Genomic DNA, 23702 nt, shown 5'->3' with positions numbered 1-23702 from the left:
TTCCCTCACGAAATCATTCACTTATGCAGATCCAGCAACTGAAAGACAACTGGCTGTGAGCAACCCATCTCCCAAGACAACTTGAAAACATCATAGGGCCTTCAGGTATCTCATCCTTGGAAAACTGGAGTTAACAAACTATCTACCTCCTACTAGGGAAAGATGCACAGAATCTGAGTAAGTTTGAATAAACCAAATAAAACACTCAGACTATTAACAAGAAATTAGTTATTTACCAGAGGGGAAAGGAAGAGACAATTACTCCAGTAAAACTTTTCACTGATCTCACCATAAACCAATGCTAGTGAACTTGAAGGGATACAAAAACTTAGGCCCTAATAACACAGGTTTTTGCACTATTGTCTAAACCCCCAAATTTTCCATCTTCCTCACAACTGTATGCCAATTTTTTTCCACGTAAGTTTTTGCCAGAACATTTGACTAGCAAAGCATTCGATTATAGTAGCACAGTTTATCTTGGAACAACAAGAGACCGAGTTGTGCCAGATGAAATGGCCTAACTCCTTAAAATGGCTGGGTCTAACTCTCATTTTAGTCACAGAAGACTCCAATTACCAAGTATTTTGATGGGTTTCATGAAAGACACGCCCAAGACCATAAGCACACCCCTCAGCTAGTAAAGTCAAAAGAAAAAATTAAAACTCCGGCTTGAAGAAAGCTTTGCTGCAAGAAAGATAGATACATAGATCCACAAATCAAAACCCAGAATTTGTAGAAATATGCTTTTTCCTTATGTTTTAGTCCTGTTTCAACTTCCCCTTTTGGCAACTGGACATGGATTTTTGGTCCCAGAGAAAAAATTCAACCCTACCCTCGTACACTGAATAGGAAAAGAATAAATCAACACAGATTTAACCAGCAGTTTAGTATTAACATCTTAATTCAGAACCTCATCTAAAGCATTTGCACTTCTCTTTTATAATGCTTTATGACATTGGTGGTTTTTATATAAACTAATTAACCTCCTTCTCCAAAGACAAAGTAAGGCTTAGGCAAAGCTATACTGAGACTCCCCATCAGAAAACTACTAGAAAAAAAAAAAAATCAAACTAAGAATTCCTTTGAAGAAAGGAACACCAAGTCCAGCTTTCTTTTCAACTGGCTCTACGGGACACAGGTGTAAACAGGAAGCCACCCTACATCACTTCAAAGCTTAGCTTAATTATTTATATATTATACTAATGACAAAATGAGCGTATTATTCATTACTTTGCTTCAGAGTACATCTACATTAAGTAAAATGCAGCACCTGTGAGCTGTCTTCCATTCTCCATTGTAGTTTTTTTAAAATAAGAGGTTTGTCCTGAACATAAAGCCTCCAACAATTTGAGCACTTAACTTCATTTACTTAATTTTCATAGATCAGGGTAAAGAATGGTTGCACCCTCCATATTTGATATAGGACTAGTAACAGTACCTTTGGGGTACAGTAAAGGAAAATGTATCACAACATCCAAACTTGGTTTGGATACTGAACTTCTGAAAAAGCGTTGAAGTGCACTGATAAGCTCATCTATTAACAGTACTCTGATAATATTTAGTGTGCATTCCCTGCCAGTGCAACACAAACAGCTAGAAAAGAACAGCAAACCTACTAGACAAGATTTTCATGTAACTGATGGTTTTTACTCTGATGAGCTCAGACTTCTCTTATAAGCATTATGCTGTCAAATAACAAGAAGCATTTTATCATGAAATTATAAATATACATAGGCTTTCACATCACCCTCTATGAAATCTATGAGGTTTTCTGACATTCAGTGGTATGTCAATACGTGCATAAATAAAAATAATAATAATTAAAAGGCAAAGAACAGCAGGGAAACTCAAGATTAGAGCTCAAGCTGCATCTTTGGCCCACCACACTGTATTGCTTTCTGCTGGCACATATGGCACGTAACGTCACAATCTGATCAGCTCAAGCTCTAATACTCAAGAATGATGCAAGCACTAGCTTGAGGTATAAATGAAAGCAAATGAGAATTAGAGCTTAATATTTCAGGTGCCTTGTATCAATCACATTTCTGATGCAACCTTTTTATCTTGCCCAGTCTTTTCAGAATGGCACTTCTCCACATCTTCCTCCTCCTGTCCACTCCCTTTTATCTTCTGCTAGTTCTGTACTTAAATTTGTTTTTCTACATCAAGAAAACAAAAGAACTTCTTGCCACAAACCGGACACATCTTTTCTCTTTAACTTCAGTGGATAAGATGTTTAAGCAAGCTCTTTGGAACATTATATCTAATGCTAAACCTTCCAGTGAGAAGCTTCACCCTTGTTCTGTTCTTACTCATGTTCTAAGAGCCAAGAGCAGGAATCCTCGCATGGTGTTAGAAGCATAAGAAAATAACTCCTTAAAAAATTAAAACAGATTTATATTCACTTATGCATATAAATATACTATTTCAGGAAAACGTTTATAAACTAGAAGTATCTAAAGATAGCACTAAACAGTCTCTAAGCTACCTTTCTTAGAAGAAATTTAAAATGTGTATGCATGCACATGATAGAAATTAAAAGTAATGTTTAATACTGAAAAACAAATTGTGAAAGTCTACAATAAGCATTATTCATATGTTATTTATCAACTGAAACAGGTCATTTGCCAATAGCATAGAATACACATTTGGAAAAACCTGGCAAGGAATATAAAGTCTCCAACTATCCTGAAATACAAGAAAAAAAAATGATAGCTCAAATTTTAAGTGTCATGCTGTGAGAGCAGTGACACATTTAAAGGGACACACAATGCCAAATTGGGAGTCTTGGTTCACTGACAGCTGCGATGCAGACCCACAGCCTCAGCATCCTGGGGAGCTGTCAGAGAAAACCTCAATGTGAACAAGTCATACATATTTAAAAAGCTGGCTATTTTGCATTAAGCTATTTGACCTTTTAATCCACCCCACAGCCACTTACATTTGACTCTTGTGCCTTCCCAGAGGCCACTCCAGAGTTCTGGCTACACAGAGCCCACAGGGCACTCGGGGCCTGGTCAGTCCCTAGTGGCTCCATTTCTGAAGTGCCCTCAATCATCAGTTATTCTGTATCGAAAGAATTTACAAAAAAAAAAAAAAAAAAAAAAAAAAAAAAAGAATATAGGCCAAATTTTTTTCACAACTCATTCCCACAGCAGTCACTGGAGCTTGCTGACACCCATTTCACCCTAAGAAATCACACAATTCATTATCTCAAATGAAATGCATTGAGTGTATTAAGGCCTTAATAGAAAACCTTCACTAAACTTTGCACAGCTGAACTCTCAGACCTTTTCTACTTCAATACACAGCAAATCAGTGTCCTCTTACACACCAGCCTTTCCTGCCTCACACAGATTTTTCACCGGCTTGCCATCTAGTAATCCATTTTGTTCCCCTGCTTAGATCAGCTGTCGCTCTACAGCCACCCCGGTAATCCTTGTCTCACCACGCTTGGGAGGTGACCGCAGAGCTCTCAGCATTCACCAGTCCCTGTTACAACACGCACACGCCTTGCCCAGCGCATTCCGCACCGGGAATGACAAAAAGGTGACATTAAATTATGCAATACTTCACATCACAGTGAAAACAGAAGGTAGAAAATAAGAAAAGCCAAACAACTTCCAAAGACTAGAAATTAACGCATTTTGACTGTAATTCCCCATATTGTTCCAATTTTTTTTCTCTGCACACGCGATTCCATACGAAATCCACCTCCGCCGGGTTTACAGCAGCCGCCCCGGTTAACTGCGCCGCGCCGAGCCCGCATCAGCATTTCGGGAACGTGAGCTCAGCACCAGCGGCGGGCAGGGCCGCACGGCCCCGGAGCAGCTCCCGGGGGGCGGCCCCGGGTATAGAGCGCTCCCCCGGCCCCACCGCGCCGGGCACCGCGCCCGGGCTGCCCCGACCGGGCCACAACAAAGGGGCGGCGGCGCTCGGGCGTCGCCGGCAGCCGGGGCGATGCGCCCCCCGCGGGCGCAGCCACGAACGGGCCCAGGGGCTGGCGAGGACGCCGGGCAGCACCCACCTGGCGCTGCGGCGGCCGCAGCCCCCGCCCGCATCCCCGCCGGCCCCCGCCCTCCGTCCCGCCCGCTCACCTGCGGGGCCCCGCGGCCCGTGCGCGCCGGCACCGGCGGGGCGGGAGGGGAAGATGGCGGCGGGCCCGGCTGTGCGGCGGGCGGGCCCGGCCCGGTGCCGCGGTCTGTCTGGTGCCGCTGTCGCTCCACTCGCGGCTGCCCGCCCGCTCCGCTGCCCGCCCGGCGGCGCCCCGGGGCCCTCCCGGCGCCGCTGCCGAAGGGGAAAGCGAAAGGGGCGGGCCGGAACCGCCCCGCTGTGGGGGCGGGAGGGAGGGACAGATGGCGGTGGCGGCCGCGGCCGTGCTGGGCGGGGCCGCTTTGTTCGCGGCGGGGCGAACCCGCCCGCCCGGCGGCAGGGCCGCGCCCCGCGCTGAGGGAGCGCGGGGCGGGAGCCGGGCAGGGCGGGGCCGGAGCTGCCGCCCGGCAAGCGGGTATTCCCCGCGTCCCGCAGCCCGTTCTGGTGCCCCTGCCGGTGGGAGCACTCACCCAGAGCCCGGTGTCCCCACACAAAGGCGGCCAGGCCGCGTGCCCCGGGCTTCCCGAGCAGTCACCTGCGCTCCGACGCCCGCGAGGCACCCAGCGCTCACAGCACACGAGCAGGGCAGGAGCGGCACTGCCCGTCTGCCACCACCCGGCTTTTTGCTCGTGCGGCACGGGCTTAAGTCTTGTTGGCAGCACCTTGAAGTACTGCATGAGATGCTGCTGCTGACTCAGGTCAGCCAGGGATTTTTTTAGTGTGCTTATGCTGTCATCTGCTTCTGGAGGCTGTTCAGCAAAGTGCACACTCTTTACTTATGTATGCATGTGTGATGCCTGTGTTTTATGAATATGTATTCATATATAATTTGACTTTCAGTTACATTTTTGTGATTGTCAAAAGATTATGGCAGCTCAGAGTCATTGTGGTGAACAGTCTTGCTCTGTGTTTATATGCAGTGGTGAGATGCGATACAGAAAATCATGTTAAAATGCAAGTACAGCACTTGGACAGAGTGCTTGTGAGCACACTGCAGTGCACTGGTAGGCCCTGCCAAAATGGAGATGGTGGCAATTTTCTGACAAGTTGATGCACGATTTTTAATTTTTGTTGTTGTTGTTGTTAATTATGCATGTGTGCCATGCATCAGAGATCCAGGAAGGTTGTCAGGGATTTGACTGAAGCTGAACTGGATTCTCTGTCACATTCACAAAATGTCAGTGAGGTTAAGTCTACTTGCTAACTGTTTTGCTGAGGATTTGCTGAAGGGCAGAGGGGAAATTTGTTATTTTTTCTCTCTTCTTTCTGAACAGGAATACAAACATATGTCCCAAAGCAAGGAGTGTGCCTGGCTGCACAGCAGTGACTTTGCCGCGCATGTGCAAAGAATGTGGAACTCGACAGTTCCTTTTATTCAAGTCCCAACTTTACTTCCCAGGAATATTTGCTGGTAAAATATTGAATACTTCCATTTACTTCCAAAGCTATAATTTGTTGCTTAGTTGCATTTGGAGGCTCTGCTTAAGAGAAAATGTAATTATAGAAATGAAATTGTTTTCCAATGCATATGATACAGTAGAGATGATAAATCGGAATGTGGATAAACAAGATAACTTTAATTGTCTAAACTGAGCGGTATGTATAACTTTACTGAGCACAGATACGAAAAGTCCTTTTAAAACTTTGTTTAACCTACAAAATTCTAGGTAAACACACACAGGCTTTTAAACTTAATCCTGATTTCAGAATGGTTTTACAGTAGTCTACTAATCTTTTGTGCAGTAGCTTTGTTTTCAGTGAAGGTCTTGAGACCAAACCTATGAGACTGTATTCTCTGGATGGCAAGAAAGATAAAGCTTCTTCCCAGTTACAGACCTGAAAGGAAGAGAAATCTGTTTCCTGCTCAGAATGTTGGACCTTTCACAGGTACGCAGCAAATTCCTATACTCTGGAAAGAGATTTCAAGAACTAACCTTTCAGGAAGAGGTATGGAAGAATAGGTAGCAGTAGTTGGTGGCCCTGCTCTGGGGGGCAATCATACTGTTACTAAGTTTTGGTGAGGATACATATAGTAGCATCCTATGGGAAGAGAGCCAATGGAAGATCTTCTTTAGTTGTTTGGAACTCTTTACTTAAGCATAGAAACGTGTTTGGGATGGTCTGAGCTTGCTTTGAACACCCTACTCATTACTGCAAAGAAGGTAACTCCCATAAAGAGCAAAGCTGTTGGGTGTGGGTTTTTGAGAGCTTGAAAATCAGGATTAGTGGAGGAGGAGATCTGCATTGCCTAGTGACAAACCAGGGCGCTGCAGTCTGTGCTTGGAGCACTTCAGAAAAGAAAATAGTAATTGTGTGACTATTTTACAAATGTTGCAGGTGGGGAATGAGACACTGGAAAGCAGCACCATGGAAAGGCACCTGGGAGCCCCACTCGATGGCAAATTGAACGTGAGTCAGCAGTGCCCTGGCAGTCAGGAGAGCCAACCCTGTCCTGGGGGGCATCAGGCCCAGCATTGCCAGCCGGGCAAGGGGGGAGATGGTGAGGCCTCACCTCAAGTGCTGGGGGCAGTTTTGGGCAGCACAGTATAAAACAGACATTAAGCTATTAGAGAGCATCCAAAGGAGGCCACGAGGATGGTGAAGGGCTTGAGGGGAAGCCATGAGGAGCAGCTGAGGTCACTTGGTCTGTTCATCCTGGAGGAGACTGAGGGGGAGACCTCCCTGCAGTTACAATTTCCTCGAGAGGGGAAGAGGAGGGGCAGGCGCTGATCTCGGCACTGACCTCTGAGGTCTGAAGTTGTAACAGGGGAGGTTTAGGTTGGATATCAGGGAAAGGTTCTTCACCCAGAGGGTGGCTAGGCACTGGAACAGGCTCCCCAGGGAAGTGCTCACAGCACCAACCTGACAGAGTTCAAGTGTTTGGACAATGCCCTCAGGCACGTGGTGTGGCTCTTGGGGATGGTCCTGTGCAGGGCGAGGAGATGGACTCAATGATTCTTGTGAGTCCCTTCCAACTCAGCTGATTCTGTGTGTTGGCCCTAAAAATGGGTCAATCCCAATTTTCTGTACTTGTAACAGAGACATTCAACTCTTTACATTTTATATTTACATGTTCTTGTAAAAACTTAGAAAAAAATTCTGTCCAAAACCTTATTCTGCAACAGTTTTTACTCACTTCAAGAAAGGATTTCCAGAACTTTGAGGTGACAATTCAGCAGTATTCTTGCATAATCTATAGAATTCTTTATGTCAGCATCATAGCTCCAGTTTCAGGTAGCTTAAACAAGAAAAATACTGAGCCAAAGTATAATCTGGCTTCAAGTAATTTAAATAATTGCAGGCTTGTGGGGCCTTGCCAGGTCTTGTACTGCAGACACTTAGATTAGTGATGATGAAGAAATGATAAGACAGAGCTGCCATGATGGAAAGCTCTGTATTAGCCTTTAGTCTTTCTGCAAAGCTCCATTAACTGAGACATAAAAGTACATACAGATATTACTTAGTACATCTCCACGAAGTTCACATACCATTAACTGCAAGCTTAAACACATGTGAAAAAAATTCAGTATCTTGCTTACACAAATCTGTCAGTGTTACATAGGTATTACACAGATTTGCATATAGTTTCTATCAACTCTTACTGTTTATGTGAACACTCTATCTAAAAAATGTGAACAGTATAGTTCTATCTATATTTTGTCTAAAGTAAAGAATTCTGTGAAAAGGTAACACTGCTGCAGTAAGAACTGCAGTTTAAGGTCCCTGCTGCAGCTTTTCAAGGTTTAAGGCACTTGTTAAGGTACTTAGCATATATTTCTACTAAAAGTTAAAAAAATCTATATTTCTATTTCACTTTGGTGTGACTTCATGTATCTCAGCTTATCCAAAGATAAATACTTATTTGCTCCTAAGCATTTTATACATCAAGTTGTTTGTAATGCTGAATAAGATTCTGAAGAAAGTTTTAAATAATTTTTTCAGTGAATGCTTACCTTGTTTATGCTGTTTTCTGTCCTTTCTTGAATCCTGGCGGTTATTAGCTCTCCTGATCAGAGGCAGTTCTGTCTAGCATCCATCAGCATTATCCTTGAATTCAGAAATTTGATTAAAAGAACTCCATCTCCCAAAGAGTTTGTACTGAAATGTGCATGTTGTATATTGCTTCTTTGCCTCCTACAGGAGCAGTAGTTTCGAGTGTAAGAGCTGCTTTTCTTTCTTGCTAGAAGGAAATAAGCTGGAGTAACTTCCCTACCACGTTTGACTCATTGCTGTGGTTGTCTAAATAAAACGTGTATTCTGTATGTAAGCAAGTAAGTCTGAAGGTAAATGTGCATCTGTATGTATGCATATACAAACACACATCACATATTTTTTTCCTAAATGGAACAGATTGCTTCTAAAAATAAATTGCTTATAAATGAACAAAGATACTGTACATGTTAAATGTACTTTTTTCCCCCTGCAATCTATACCTGGAATAAGAGTGTTTATAGGGGATTTTTTTTCCTTTTGTTGTTTTTCATTTATTTAACTAGAAAATGTAAAAGCAGCTGTAAAGGGCTGTGGCTGTCAAGATAAATCTTTATAGCCACAATTCTTCAAGCTACGTATTCAGCTCATTAAATTAGTAACAAGGCAGCAAATAAATGTTACTTTGCCGTTTGAAAAGATCTAAATAGTTAAAGGTGTAGCCCTGTGTCTTTTTCATTAAGTTGTTGGAAGAAAGACATCTGACATTGATCTGATCAGTACAGCTGGATTTGAGATACAAAGCTATTTTTTGCATCACATTTGTGTGGCGATCGATCCAAAACCTTCTGTTCCAAGCATGACTCTCTGCACTGGATCCCACAGCAGGACAAATTTTGAATCAGAAATTCTGTACAAATTCAGGCACACAGTACAGTCATATTATGTCAAATTAACCAGGGCAGAAGCTGAAGTTTCTCAGGGATGGTATTATTTGCCAAAAGATAGAAAAACAATGTCTGTTCTAAAGCAGATCTGTACAATGGCTGTTTTTAGATGAAAATTTTGAGCTGGGCTCACCACTGAAAAAATAGCTTTACTGGGTGCAACTGGGTGTTTGTGTTCCAACATAATTCCTTGCTTGTGTCAGCCTGTTTGTGATGCTGTACAGGGAACTGACTGAGCTGGCTGAAAAATAACCAGTTTTCAGGGGGAAGAGGGCAAGCTATTAATTTCCTTCCACAGTAGCTTTCAATTCAGCATTAAAAGCCCTACTGTCAGGTTGCTGGTATTCTTGAAGTTACTCTTCAAACAGCTCTGCGGTTTTGAGATTCTTTATCTGTGTAAGTTAGCCCAGCAACTCAGTCTGCCTGTTGACAGTGCAGGGATGTCATGGCCACTTTCAGCAAGTCCTTGCTCTTACTCTGCAACCCAGCAGGACAACACAAAACTCCAAAAAAGACATGATTTGGACTGGAAAATTACTAATTTATGAATCTGGAAGAGACCCCTCATTTTTTTGGTAGCATTTCTGTTCAAGAGAGCATCACTAGCAAGTACAAACTATTTCACACACATGCTTTATACAGTATCTTGACAAAGATAAGACTTCAGTTCATCTTGACATCAGTCTGAAGCAAACCTATTAACCTGACCAGTAAGTTTCTGTGGCTTTGGAAAAATGGAAGCTAACTAGAGCCTAGAAGTTTATCAGGTGACTTAAAATGGTGAAATTCAGTTTTGAAGAGAACAGGGTAACACCTTGTTGTCCTCACTAATGAAATACGAAGCCAAATTATTCAATAGCCTTCCTCTGATAACATCAGAAAGCTAGATTATCCATGCAAGTGTGATCAAAGATGGGAAACAAAAGAAGAAATTACAATGGTGCATATTTCCTGCAATTTCCACGTTGCTGAAATATGAGAAGAAACAAGATTGAAACAATAATGTGAACATTTTATAATTTTAGTTTATATTTAGAGGTAAGCAAGAAAACAAAAAAATGTTATTTTGGTGCCATGCTTTTATTTAAATGAAAGGAAAAAACTACACTGTACCACATAAGTAGCAATGACAATATTTTACAGCACAGCATTTGAAAAAATATGGAAGCTATGCTCCATAGAAGTGGACAAGTAAGCACACAATACACTGTACATTTTTCAACAGTGCCCAATAAATCATAATTAAATAGCTGAATTTGGCTTTAAACAGCCAAATAATAAAAACTAACAGTCATACTAACATTAAAAAAAAAAAAAAATCAGTAGCTATTATGACTGTTAGAATATGAAATTTTGCTCCAAAAACTAAGACGAGAGTTTGGCAATTCAGTCGTAGCAACAATAATAATACCCCTGATGAAAGCACCAGTGTGTTCTGGAAAGGTCAGTGATAAATACTGGCCTTTATGGAAAGCTTTTTTTTTTTTTCTTTTTCTTCTTTTTTTTAAACATGATCCCAACCAAAGATCCACTGTAATTAGAAAATTTGCAGGCTTAAAAAGGAAAAGCATCTCTAGTTTTACTTTTCCTGTATTAAGTAAAACCTTATACTGCGAGCAATGAAATTTTCAACTGCATTATTCACATTCTACTTTTAGACATTGCACAAATCTTTAACCTGTTGACAGATGCAAATTTCATAATACATTCATATATATTTTAAATTACTCAAAGAATTCCTGTCCTGTATTTAAGCTCACTTTGATTAGGTTGATGCATGTGTCTTTATGGTGTTGCAAATCTTCAGTTAAATCATAGAACAGATTTTAGAAATAAAAGCCTCCCATGATAAAACTTCTTCTGAAGTTATTCGCAATATGTGTGTCAGTTAATTCCAACCTCCTGGTTTCTTGAATCACTGTATATTATACACAGTTTCATATTGTTTTCAAGATATTCCTACAATGGTATCTGTAGGAACTGTCTAACAGGCAGAATGTGCAAACCCTCTTTCCCCCCTTTTTAATATTATTTATATCCTATATACACAATATGTATACACTTGAAATATAAGAGTTACATATCCTGGTGATATACATGCAAACAATAGGAATCCGCTAACCACAAATAGTTTTGAGCCACATACATATTAAACATGTATTTTAAAGTGTTTTTTCTTTTTTTACAGTTTTAACAAATATACATAAATATAAGAACATAAATTACAGTAAACTGACAGCATTTTTGAGAAAATGTTTATAATCCAGATGCACTGATGCCTAAGGCCTTATAATAATTTAAAAAAGTACTGTTCTAAACTGCTTAATGACATCTCATTCCTGTGCATCTTTTCTCTAAGTAAAGGAGCACATTGTAGTAGTGAGGCAGTTTCTCTCAAAGCAGTTTAATGAGAGAAATATGAACATCATTTTAGTCTCCCATGAAACCAAATGGACTACATACTTATAGCACAATACTGTCTTATGTGAATGGAGTTGTCACAACACTGAAACAGAACAGAATCACAAATCATTCAAGTCTTTTCCTGAGAATGAGATTTCCCTCCCCCCCCCCCCAACAAATTCTCTGGTGTACGATGTTATCAAAATAGCCACAGATTTAGGGGAGGCTTCAAGTTTGTGTTTTCTTTTTTTTCAGAACAGTGCTATGTTAAAAGCAAATTATAAGAGAAACAAACACTGAAACAAAATAGTCAAACACTGTTTTGAAATAAAATGCAGCCCTTTATAAATAATACTGAAATATGCCTAGAGTTTGGTTTTGCAAATGGTCATGTCATAGATTTACTGAAATGTCATTTAGGCTTTTTTGCTGTATGTATTTAAAAATTGCTGTGTCACAAGACATCGCCTGTTAGTGTCAAGAAAACAATGTACGAAGACACACTGAAAATTCTTACCAGATGTCTATTCCCTAGAAAATTGATTCAAGTCTGAGTTGGCAGATCTGAAGGCAGGAAGTGGCCTGGATCTTAAAATCAATGGGAATTAGATAAACAACTTCTCAAAGATCTGTGACTTAGTGAATTCTGTGATTCTTCTGAATATTTAGTGCTCTGTTAGGCAACATCAGGGATCTAGTTCTGAATGTTTCATGAGTTCCTATTCCTTCCTTGAGGAAGCAGGACCTGACCATGTGCTCTCTCTGCAGCTGGAGCCGTGCAAAGCAATGAATGCACACTTGTTTAAACTGTTTCAGAGACCTACCAAATCTTTTTACTTTGAGTTTTAATGGTGTTATGAACATGCACATGGTCAGTCATACATCTCAGATGGCAACTTACTGAAACAGAAATAATTGCATCACCTAAATTTACCCTGAGTTGTTAAATAATTCATTTGAAGGAAACTTCAAGCAGTTCAAAGGTTTTTCCTTTACTGTTTAGTTTATAAGCAAATCAGTACTATTTAATTGAAAAAGAATTAAAAATACACAGGGGAATGAATCTTGATTTTGTTACAGCACAGTAAGGATCTTGCAGAACAGACCCATTCAGCTGTTATTCAGTGACATACAATTTATCATTTAGTCTTTACTGTAAGTCAGTATGCAAAGTTCAATGGTATTGAGAATATTAAGAAATTTTTCTTTAGTGAAAGAAAAATATTTCAAGACAAGCACAAATACAAACATATAAGGCAACAGATGTAAAAAATGTAGTTTGAGTCACTAAAGAGGAACATTCAGTGCTTCAGTGTATCTAATCAAAATACAGAGCAAATATACTCTATATGTTGCATTAGCACATACAAATCTCCACACAAGTCAAACATTTCTGTAATCACTCGTAATTATTCACCTAAGAGTTAATCTTCTGCACTCCTAAACACTGTGTTTACATTCCAGTTGGACATGATAATAGAACTCGGTGTCCAGTTTTAAGTTCTAAGAGTCTTGTTGGCAACTAGAAATCTATTTCCTATAGGCAGTAAAGATGAAGTGCAAGTTTATCACAATTGTCTCAAGCAAATTTTTTCCCATCTACTATGCCTTGGTCGGTAAAAGTTTCTTAGGAGTTACTGGTCTCTTGGTTTGCCACAAATGGCTGTGAATGGTAATTGCATCAACACTGGCAGACAAAGTTTTGGCAGGTATGTGGCTAAATTGCTTCCTGTCGGAGTTGTATTTATACAGTCCCTCTATCATTTTCTTTGTTATAGATTTAGGACCTATTCCCGTTAATTTATTGATTTCTTCAGTATCAGGGCAGTATGTATACAGAGATCTGAACTGGCAGCCTGAATCCCGGAACAAGATTAAGAAATTATTGGCATCAGATTTTTCCATTTCCTTTAAAAGAAAGAAAGAAAGAAAGAAAAACATTCAGAATATGAATTTTGCATTGTAATTAGATAACATTCTAAATCATTAGATTTCATTTTGAATTAGTTTTCTACCAGAGCTGAAACTTAGGTCTAACTCTGTCCACTAAAAGACCTTGTTTTCAATCATTAGAATTTGCTAAGCTTCACCTGTCTGAATTTTGATATGGTAGATTTCCATCTCAAGCAAAACCTAATTTCTTTAGACAATTTCAGCTATAATTGTTTAGTTGTACCTCAAGAACAGACATCCTAAAAGTCTTTTTATAGACCAGATAAAAATTCTTCTCATCATCCATTTCATCAAGCTGGTCTAATATTTGCAAGTTTGGGAACAAGAAACTTCAGATGTGTCAGTATGTCTGAAAGACCCTGTGGTGCTAAAATGTAATTTCATTCATCCCTAAATCCACTTAAGCTTGGTCAAACCATAAAGTCAGTTGAAATGTATTGAACAGAAGTTCTTTATTAGCTGAAGTCTTCAGATTCCTATTCCACCTAACAGACCTTCTATGGGACATGTGCCCTGAACACATACAGCCTCTACCAAGTGATGTATGCTTCATCCTAAAGTTAAGCATGACATTTTTGCAGCTATTTTTTTCTGGGATTTCTGAGGGTCATTTTGCTCCAAGTTACTTAAATGGCAAGACTCTGTCCTGATTCCTGACTTGGTATTTCCAGAAAGTGTCTGGAAAGACAGAGAAAGCAGCATCTAGACATGGATGCAGAAGGATTACCAAGAGAAGAAAGGGCAAGAAGTACTGCTGTGAAATTTATTCCAGGAAAGAAATTCAAACTGGATTCCAAGTGTCTGTGATGTTTGATCTAGTTAATCTGTTGTATTTGTCATAGTTGGTAAATGGAACAGTCCTGTTACTCTCAAGGTTCAGACTCTGTGTTACTCCTTTTGCCTGGAAACACCCGGAAACTGGTCCCTGAGTTCTTACCCTTACAATATTTGTGCACCTTCAGAAAGGTTTATAGCAGTGTAAGAGAGAAGACTGGAAGGCACCTTCCTTTAATAGAAAGTCCTGAATTTGCCCTACTGCTTGGAAACTGGAGAAGAGTCTAGAAGGGACGTATTTCAATTCTTTCTGTTCATGAGGGCACTGTGCTTTAGTTCTAAATTTCCCAGTCTGAGGATCTCTATGTATAAGGGAAAACAACTGTGAACACATTATGAAATTCTCCAATAAAACAAGCAATAACTATTAATTAAACACGTGAATTAATTCAGCTTCCTGTGCTGCATGTGCAAAGTAACAGCTCTTGTTTCTACAGCACTGGAGAGCCTTTCTGCCTACACAGGAAGCAAGTCACAGGAGTTACTCAATCCCTTCACTAATTGCTGCCATAATCTCTGAGGATTCCTTTCAATATTTGTATTTATGCTTAAGAGTCTCCATAATGCCTGACTTTGGTTTGACTTAAGTGTTTATGCTTTTAGGGGAAAGATACTCTTACCTCCAGGATCTTTTTCTTTTGACCTTCATTTACTTTTCCAGCCAGGCAGCAATGTGCCAGTGCATTCTGAATTATATACTTATTGGATTTAGCACTGGGTTCTTTGAAGAGCTTTGGTCCTATGGAAAAGGAATGACAAATAAGCTTAATTAATCAATAAGCCAACAAAGAGTTACTTCAAATGCTGTGAAGCACTTCTAGTGTGGAACTTTTGCATGCATAAAATCACAAATCCAGGAATAATACAGAACAAGGTTAGAGACCACAACTTTCACAAACAGGTAAAATGTCATTCAGCTGTCACTGAATTTACTTACAAATGTGTCTTTCATTATTAAATCATTATTATTGGCAGCCTTGGTAAATATTTTTTCTCTCAGAAGACCTTTTCTATGAACAACAAAACATTTTGCTGTTTCTAACTAAAATTTCAGTTGTCCAGGAGAGAGGAAAGGCTTTCTTTTTCTTTTTCTACACCTGTGATTTCAAAGGTGAGAGGTATAACAGTGAGGCATATTCAGTGCTTATAGTAACTGTTGCCTCTCCTCTTTGCAATTCCAGAAACATTTCACCCAAAACCTGGAAGATCTGGCCTTACACTTGTCTGGTTATTCTGTCTGTAAAATGACTTGATTCATCCGTTTGAACAAGAAATCTCCCCTGTTTTAATTTCTGAAATATATGTGTACTTGGATCTAGACCATTAAAAAACCCAACATGTGAGTACCAATTCCAAGTCTTGGAAAGGAAAATAATGTACAAACATCAATTAAATTTAAGATTAAATCTCAGTTTGTCTACGCTTTGGGCAAAAAAGAGCCTAGAAAATACCTAACCATATGCTACTCTTCTCACAAAGAAAGTGATATTAGGTTGGCAAAAGTGGAGCTTTTATAATCCTGATGATGCAAGGTCTTGGCAGTATCACATGTGGTATAGTTAGAGAAAAGGGAGGAAAATAGCATTATTATTTGATTCATAATATAGTAAAAAATTAGTAGTCAGATCATAAAGTTCTTAATAAACAACAAAGGATCTGTTAGGAAACAAATGGTGCAGAATATTTATATTTGCATTGCTACACAGATTTTTTGCTGTTGCTATTTGGTTTTTGATTTTTGTCACTCTATTCTAAATTGAGTTGAAATTGCAATGCTTTGTGCCTTGCTAGAGACACTACTGAAGTACAGAGTGATGTGTGAGCCCATGTGTTGTTCTGAGCCTGGCTATGGTTTATTCTGGTTATCACAAATGCTATTGAGTCAGTACTTTTATTTTGGATTTAAAATGTTAACCTTGTATTATTACCCTCTACTTTGAAGGGTAAAACTCAATTAAGTTTCAGGAAGCCAAATCAAGGTAACTGAAAACTTTTCATGCATAGGACCACTACCAGGCAGGTACTTTTCTGAATATTGTTGTCACTGACCTGTGTACTCTGTAGCAGAGGCGACTGAAGAAGTTGTAGATGCATTTTCCCAATCTTTTTCTCCATTACGACTACCACAGCGACTTGGAGATAAAAATCCTTCCACAGATTCAGACCTAAACATTAGTTTTAAAATCTATTAAAACAATTTACAATGTTCAGCTGAGAAGCCTTCTAATATGAAAAGAAGGCAAACTGTACTAAGAACACGATGATTTGAATTATAAAATATAAACCTAAATGCACAATATTTACTGTGTTTTGAGTGATGCAAGAAGTTGGTCTTTAGGTGAGGTATGTGTTAATCAGTTTTTGGGCTACTTCTGTCCCTTCTGAGGGACAGAAACCTAATAGATGTCCTTGGTTGTGAAACAGAATTACTAAGTGGGAATTTGAGTTACTTATAACATGTACTGCCAAAACAATGTGATCTCATGTAGTGAATAAACCAGTTCTTGATAGAATGATGAATATGAAGTAAAAATCTAGTTCATTTACACTTATGACTGCAACAACTGGCAGTGAGAACTGCTATATTTAAGACAGCAAAACAATTTCCTCTCTAATGTTTGTTTTCACAAGCAATAACTTCTGCTGCTGTATTTCTTCAGGCTGCACTCAAATGTCAATAATTTTGCATTTAAAGGTCTAAGCAAGATAGTAAAGTTTTCTTAAATTATTGCAAGATATTCAAAATACTTTCGATTGTGGCTACTGCAAAAGGCAGTCAAATTTGCAGCTTGTAATGAAAGTTTTCTAGTGAGAAAAAGGCACAGAATATGGAAAAAAGTGGTACCATGTCAACATTTGTGTGCATGCTCATTTTCAGTAAAATCAGCAACAGGTGAAAATTCAATTTATAATATATCCTAAACCTTTTGTGATTAGCACCTGCATGAAGAAGGTGACAAATGTATCACCGAGACTCTCTCAGTGGAATCATCAAAGACAATGGTGATGCAGGGACAAGGTGAAAATATGGGTTTGGAAAGATACTGAAAATTCTTTTAACTTTGTTACCATTATAATGTTTTAAAAGTCTCAATCCCCTAAATCAGATCCAAAGGCTGAGGAAGATGTACTGCTCGTTACAAGCACAGTACAGCACTGTACAACTACAGCCCCATACACAGGGGTCATCTCCTGTAAAGACTGCGTAGATGAGCAACATCAAGCCTTTTGTAATAACTAATATAGCTGGAAGAAATCCCCCTCTCAATTAAAACTGTTAATTTTTAAGAGATGACAAGAGATGTTAGGCTAATTGGATCATTTATGAAAGTTTCTTATGTAATAACTGGAAAGTCAGTTCTTGAGACATCAAGGTAATTGAGAAGTCAATTGAAGCCAGCTTCAGTCTTGTCAGAGCTGATGAATAGTGTGTAGCGGCCATGAAAACATGACATGCAATATCATAATATGTAGTACTCCTTATCAACCCCCTTTTCCTAGTCTGCCTTTCTTCCCTATTTCTTTTTTATACAAAAAAAAAGTATTTGTCTGAGTATTATCAAGTAGTTCACAGAAATAATAATCTTCCTCTGAATGAAATACAGATTTTGTATAAAAAAATTAAAATTTCTCTGTTATTTTCAGGTGATTTTTTAATGCAAAATAAATTCTGGTGTTTGGAAAAGGCTGAAGTCCTAGTGAGCATTCAATAATTCCCTGTACAACTGCTAAAAAAAAAAAAAAAAAAAAAAAACAAACAGAAAAGAAACTTCTATGTTAAAAAAAGAACAGCAGCTATGTAGTTGCACGTAGCATACAGGTTTAGAAAATATCCACAAATTGAGACTTAGATACAAGCAGGTGAATTAAAGAGGCTGTGTGAACAGCATTTTGTTTCGACCTCATTTATACCTGCCCAACTGGTTTACCTGGTAAAATTTGCAAAACAAATGATCATGGCTTGGCTCCCGAATGTCTGACAGTGGAAACTATCCATGTCTCAAATGAGGAAAACATACCTGTTCTCGGAGTACACAATATATACACGACCTCTAAAAGATTCATGCTAGTTTTACATAGCTGATTATCAAATTTTATTAAATGAAATGGTTATTTTAGCTTTACCTTGGTGTTCTCTTGCCTGACTGCACACTCTCATTGTCCCCTGTATTCAGCGATGCCAATGAAAGACTAGATACTGAAAAAACACGATAAAGCTGTGAACCTGGATAAAAACAAAGTTAAAGCTTATAAACCTATGCAAGTAGGAGAGTCTGTTCATCAGACCAACACCAGCATCTGAAAGTCAGTAAGAGCTTTTCTGCATGGGACTAGCACCCATCCATGATATACCTGCATGCATATGTGCTGCACTTCATGTAAACACTTGCTGACACTCAGCCTTTGGCAGCCACCAGGGATGGGCTCAGACTAAGCACTAATGGGAAGCACGGACATGGGAATATTGGCACTATGCAAATCAAAGAATGCAATTAAAGTTAATAAGTCCTCTTGAAAGAGAGCTTAAGAGACTTAATTTAAAGCTTAGGATGGATTCTTGGAAGGTGTTAAGGAAATACTTTAAATTACACTGGAAGATGGAGGGAAGCAGCCAGAGCAAATGCAGCACAACAACAAAGGTAGAGGAGGCTGTAACAAAAAGGATCACTGAGCAATCTGGTTACTTTTTCTAATTGTAAATTGGCCATACTTCTTCCAGTCATTACTGCAAGCTCTTTTGTATCTAAAGAATGCTAACTTATTCCACGTGGTTAGTGTTGCTATGTTCTTAACTATACATGCAGTTGGTAAGTGAGCAAAATAGAAAAAACCCATGAAATATAAAAGTAACTTTCAAATTCTAATTTTGTCTGTGTTGTGTGAGTTTAAGTATTCTTACCTTATAGTCACCATTTTATTTATTGATCTCTTATGTCCCAACTTTTATTCATTCTTAGCTCTACAGGTGCAAGAAGAGATTAGTGCAGAAAACACGGGTGTGCATGAAACTTGCAACACACATTTGTCCCTCAACTGGGTTTTCAGAGCTAATGTTTTTGTTTGTTGATATATGCATGCATGCATAGCAGGTAAGTGACATTGATCTTTCCATTTCTATGCCAAATTTTGCTTTCCAGTTTGGTCACGTGCAGTTTCAATTTAGCACAAGACACTCATAAATGCACGTGCTTGTTAGGACCAAAAACCAAGCTGGTGTTTTAGCATGAACAGACTCTTTTTCCACATAAACATTTGTTACCTGGTGGACCTTTGACTGGTGTCTTAGGTGATTCAATATGATCTCTATGAATAGATTTTGGACGTGGCTTTTTTTGTTTGATTGAGAGGGAACGTGGCTTTATGACAGTATCCATGTCTTCCATAAGCTTTAGTTGTTTCCTTCTCATATATTCCTGCTTAATAAATTCTCGCCGTGCTCGTTCATCCTCCTTCTTCTGACGTTCTTCTTCTGTTTTGCGTCTAAAAATTTACCAAAAAAATTCAGCAGCAGAAACTTTCCAAATAGAGGATTTCAGCTAGTACAGTGAGGACAACACAAGCATCAGATTTTTGGAACTTCAATGTTCTCAAACACCAGTAAGAGACTTTCTAATTTTTTTACAATTTTCAGAGAGTTTAAACTTTTTAGGATATTGCTACCAATAAAACCAAATGAAGGTTTATCAGCTTCATTGCTGTAACTGAGTGAACATTGTGCATTTTGTGCAGAAAGGGCCCTGAGGGGTACAGGCTCCCTCAAAGCCATGCTCTGAGGAGCTGTGCCCAGGCCAGCACAGCTCCCAGCCTGAGCGAGCTACAGACTGATGCCACCTGCTGTCCTGCAGGGCCAGCTGGGCTCCTCTGCACATCTGATTCCTAGCAGTAAATAACTTGGATATTAAGATGCAAAATTTTGACATGCAAGTTCCACTTCTAACTAAACCAGACATTTTTATGTTCACCATTCCTGATCATTACATGTAGCTTTACCTTGTCTCTTCCTTCTTATGTTCTAGTTCTGCTTCCAGCTGCTGCTTTCGAAGCAAAGTCTCTCTTTCCCTTCTCAAACGCTTTTCCAACAATGCTGCTCGTTTCATTGCCATATCATTTTCTGCCTTTTGATCATCCTAGCAACCGTTTTTGAAAGAAAAGGATCAAAAATATTAAAATCTTTAAATTCAGCAGCTGATTTTGCCAAGTCATTAGACACTTAATTCTGTAGACTGAGTATCCTAACTTACTCTTGCAGTATTTGAAGTTTATTTTTGAAGATTTTTCTTAAGACTCTTAAAAACTTCATAATGGAATTTTTCCTTCCTGAGTCAAACAAAATTCAACACTGATACGAGAAAACTTGCTAAGTGAGATATTTTAGTTTTGACTCAGATCCTACATAGCATAAACTTCTTTCAGCTTTGGAAAATTCTGCATGTATGAACATGAAGGTAATTATCACAAACCCCAATAACTATGCACCATATAAAAGTAACTTCTGAGCAAGCCAGGTGTTTTGTTAGAACTGAGGAATGCTTCCAGACAAGCTAGATGCATCTAGATACATGACACAAAATTTTGGGGTATTCCAAGACGGAAATAAGTCTAGACCACCGTCTTACAATATGCATTATAGTAAAAAGCCTGTCTGAATACAGCTCTTTAATAAAAAGTCTCCAAGGAGTGCTCCCAAATACCAGCTTCAAAAGGGAGTCTCAGCAGACTATACTTTCTTAGCCAGTCAAAAGACAGAAAAAGGCTCTCCAGAGTGCAATTCAAAAATGTGAATAATTTTTAAAAATGCAGGCTGTTGTGTACTTCAAAAACTTTTATTTGGGGGTGAGGTGGGGAGGTGAAGGTGAGATGTGAGCACGTTTAATCAAGATCACCAAAACAGATGTTAAAAATGAATCTACATTCAGCATGCATCTTCCTCACCAAGACCTCCAAGCACTCTTCCATAACTATCAATGGAAAAGGATACACTGGCATGCTCAGAACCGCAGTATGGTAGAATCTCACCACTCTTATGATGCCAAATTAATCAAGTCCAAAAGATAAACGTGCACATTTAGAGTTGCAGTACCATCTGCTTGGACTTTAATCATCAGTGACATTCACATCTCAATTAAAGATTCAAACAAAGCTTAACAGCCGACATACACATCCACTAGTTCTCTTACCTTAAAAAAGAATCCACAACACACTTTCTGGTCATCTTCAAACTGTTCTCTATCACTCTCACCTTCATACTTCTCAACAGATACCTCACTTTTTTCTGGTGGCTTCAAATCTGATAGGGAAACTTCAATTAAGTTAGCTGTTTTGGGAGCTGGAGGTGGTAAAATCGGTTGGTTTAGCTGATCTTCATTTGGGGTGAGGCAGACGGTTTCTGTGATAGGCTGAGATAATACTTCAGAAACATTAGATTCAATAGGCTTAATCTCCTTTTCCTCCAACTTCTGCTCACCCTGTTTTGGCAATTTTGGTCCTTCTTCTTTTGCTACCTCTTCTGTAGATTTGCCTTCTTTCAAAAGATTTCCCTTTAATTGAGGTTCGCTCACACGTTCACCATCATCTCCAAAGCAAACAAATGATCTAGTCTGAATGGGCACCTGACTGGGAGAAAACCTCCTCAAACGGGGAAGACTGTCCACAGACCGTGGGGCAGTCAAGGTACGGTTTAGAGGTGTTATTTTCAGTTCGTTTGGCCTAGGAGTCCTTTGCATTTTAATGTGAAAAGAGGCATTCTTCCTGTTGGAAGATTGTGGAGACTGATGCGTAGAACGAGGGGATTCCTGTGAGAAAGGTGCAACAGGAGCTGGAGTTCCCCCTTGCCTTGAAGAAGACTTAAAGTCCCGAATCTGCTTCTGAGGAGAAGGCTGAGGAGGAGAAATAACCCAAGCCTGTTGCTCTCTCATCTGCATCAACATCTCCTGCTGAAGGGATAGACGTTGCATTTCTTGTTGTAAAAAGTGTAGGGAAGAGTTTAGTTTTTCGATAGATTTTGTATATTCTAAGAGATCTCCGTCATTAAGATTGTCTTCTGAGGGGCTTGCTAAATTCCACTGCTTTTCAGCATCCCCAGAAGTAGCAGGAGATTTTAACCATTTGCTATGAGAATTTTCTGGGTTTTCTTTTATTAATTCTGAAATCTTACTAGTTTGGTCATCTGATTTTTGAGTTTCTTTTTCTTTCAACCGATTGCTGTCAGTGAATACCTTCTCATCTTCAGCTCCTGCTGCTTCCTCTCGGAGAGGTGATACCCCATCACCTTTCTTTTTCACAACATTAAGAAATGCTGTTCTTCCCATTTTCTGCCGCTGCTTTGTGAATGCAGCTTCAACCTTCTTCTTCTGTGCTTCAATGGCTCGCCTCTTTTCCTCTAGCTTCATCCTAAGCTGTACCATTTCAGAAGCCAGTAATTGTGTAGTGTCTCTTCCTTGAGGAACAGATGCTTCCTCGGGAATATGAGCCCAAGCAACCATATGAGGGATGTTCAGCTCAGAACCTTCTGGTGTGGTTTTCTGAGAACTGCTTCCACTGCTTTTACTATCTGTGTGATTCAACTTCCTGAATTTCTGCTCTGCAAAGCTGGTCATTTTAACCCCTGAGCTCGAAGAAGCACTGCTGCCTGCCTGTGATTTAGTACTTACTGAGCTGGGACAGGGACTTAATTGATCTCTGTGATTGCTAGCCCGCATGTCATAATCCTGGAGAAATTTAGATGGTTCTTCCATGTCAGAGTCCATGCTTACAGTATAATCTCTCAAAGAAGAATCCTCATCCATTGTCTCTGGGATATCTTCTGATGGGACATGTATTCCAGTATCTACTTCTGTGTTGTCAGTCACAGGACTCAGAGCACCTTTAGTGTCTGTGATTACATCTGGGGTAGTCTGATTTGGTTTAATGTTTGAATTCAAGATGCTCATTTCCCGATTGTGAAGAAAGAACCCATTTGTAATTTGGTCTGTTTGGAGAAGTCTGGGAGATTTTTCGGTGTCATGAATTATCTGCAAAGCCTCTTCAATGCTTGGCGTCTCAATCTGATTGCCAAAATCATCCAGAACTGCCCTGTTTTGCAGAGCTCCATTTGGAAACCTGTAGTGTCTGCTCTCATTGGCATTTCTTTGATTTGCATTAGGAGACTGATTGGCCTTTGTGTCTTTAAGAGGTGTCATGTCCTTTTCCTCTTCAATATCTTGATTCTCCTCTTCTCCATTCACTGGTTTGAAGGACAGATTTTTTCTAGAATGCTTTGGCATGCGGTTGATGTTTCCTGTAAGGCCTTCATTGCTCACAGATCTAGGAATTCCTCTGTTTGGAGTAGATACTGGAATGCTTTTTTCTTTGTCAAAAGGAATGTCAAATGAAACTCCATGTAATGATGACCTAATAGAGATCAGAATAAAGAAAGTAACTGAGCAACTCATGGTTATTAATAAGAATAATGAAATATTTGTATTTGGTTTTAAAATTATTTTAAGCTGGTAGTATTAAAGGCACTGTTAATTTTACTGTATTTTGCCTAGCTTCAAATATAAT

General features: G+C 39.4%; 2 protein-coding genes across 7 annotated transcripts in view; both read right to left on the bottom strand.

Annotated features, from left to right (window-relative positions):
* Positions 1 to 8287, bottom strand: part of WDR47 (WD repeat domain 47) — a 29923-nt gene extending 21636 nt beyond the window's left edge. The window contains exon 1 of one of the 3 annotated variants that reach the window (XM_032117701.1): positions 8046 to 8287. Coding sequence is in view for 1 of the 3 variants with exons in the window: in XM_032117699.1 (XP_031973590.1) it covers positions 2942 to 3058 (117 nt within the window). In the remaining 2 variants the exon portion in view is untranslated. Of the gene's footprint in view, positions 1 to 2941; positions 3067 to 4097; positions 4240 to 8045 lie in introns of those variants that run through there. The other 2 variants (XM_032117700.1, XM_032117699.1) reach the window with 2 other exon arrangements.
* A 1743-nt stretch (positions 8288 to 10030) lies between these two features.
* Positions 10031 to 23702, bottom strand: part of CAMSAP2 (calmodulin regulated spectrin associated protein family member 2) — an 82264-nt gene continuing 68592 nt past the window's right edge. For 2 of the 4 annotated variants that reach the window (XM_032117694.1, XM_032117697.1), the window contains 7 exons: positions 21338 to 23549; positions 20151 to 20287; positions 19420 to 19640; positions 18285 to 18384; positions 16209 to 16324; positions 14780 to 14898; positions 10031 to 13280 (listed from right to left, as the gene is read on the bottom strand). In XM_032117694.1, the coding sequence (XP_031973585.1) occupies positions 12975 to 13280; positions 14780 to 14898; positions 16209 to 16324; positions 18285 to 18384; positions 19420 to 19640; positions 20151 to 20287; positions 21338 to 23549 (3211 nt within the window). In that variant the 3' untranslated portion in view covers positions 10031 to 12974. The remainder of the gene's footprint in view (positions 13281 to 14779; positions 14899 to 16208; positions 16325 to 18284; positions 18385 to 19419; positions 19641 to 20150; positions 20288 to 21337; positions 23550 to 23702) is intronic. The other 2 variants (XM_032117696.1, XM_032117698.1) reach the window with 1 other exon arrangement.

The sequence above is a fragment of the Corvus moneduloides genome, chromosome 9 (genome assembly GCF_009650955.1).
Source record: "Corvus moneduloides isolate bCorMon1 chromosome 9, bCorMon1.pri, whole genome shotgun sequence".
NCBI lineage: Eukaryota > Metazoa > Chordata > Aves > Passeriformes > Corvidae > Corvus > Corvus moneduloides.
This window is presented reverse-complemented; position numbering and strand designations above follow the sequence as displayed.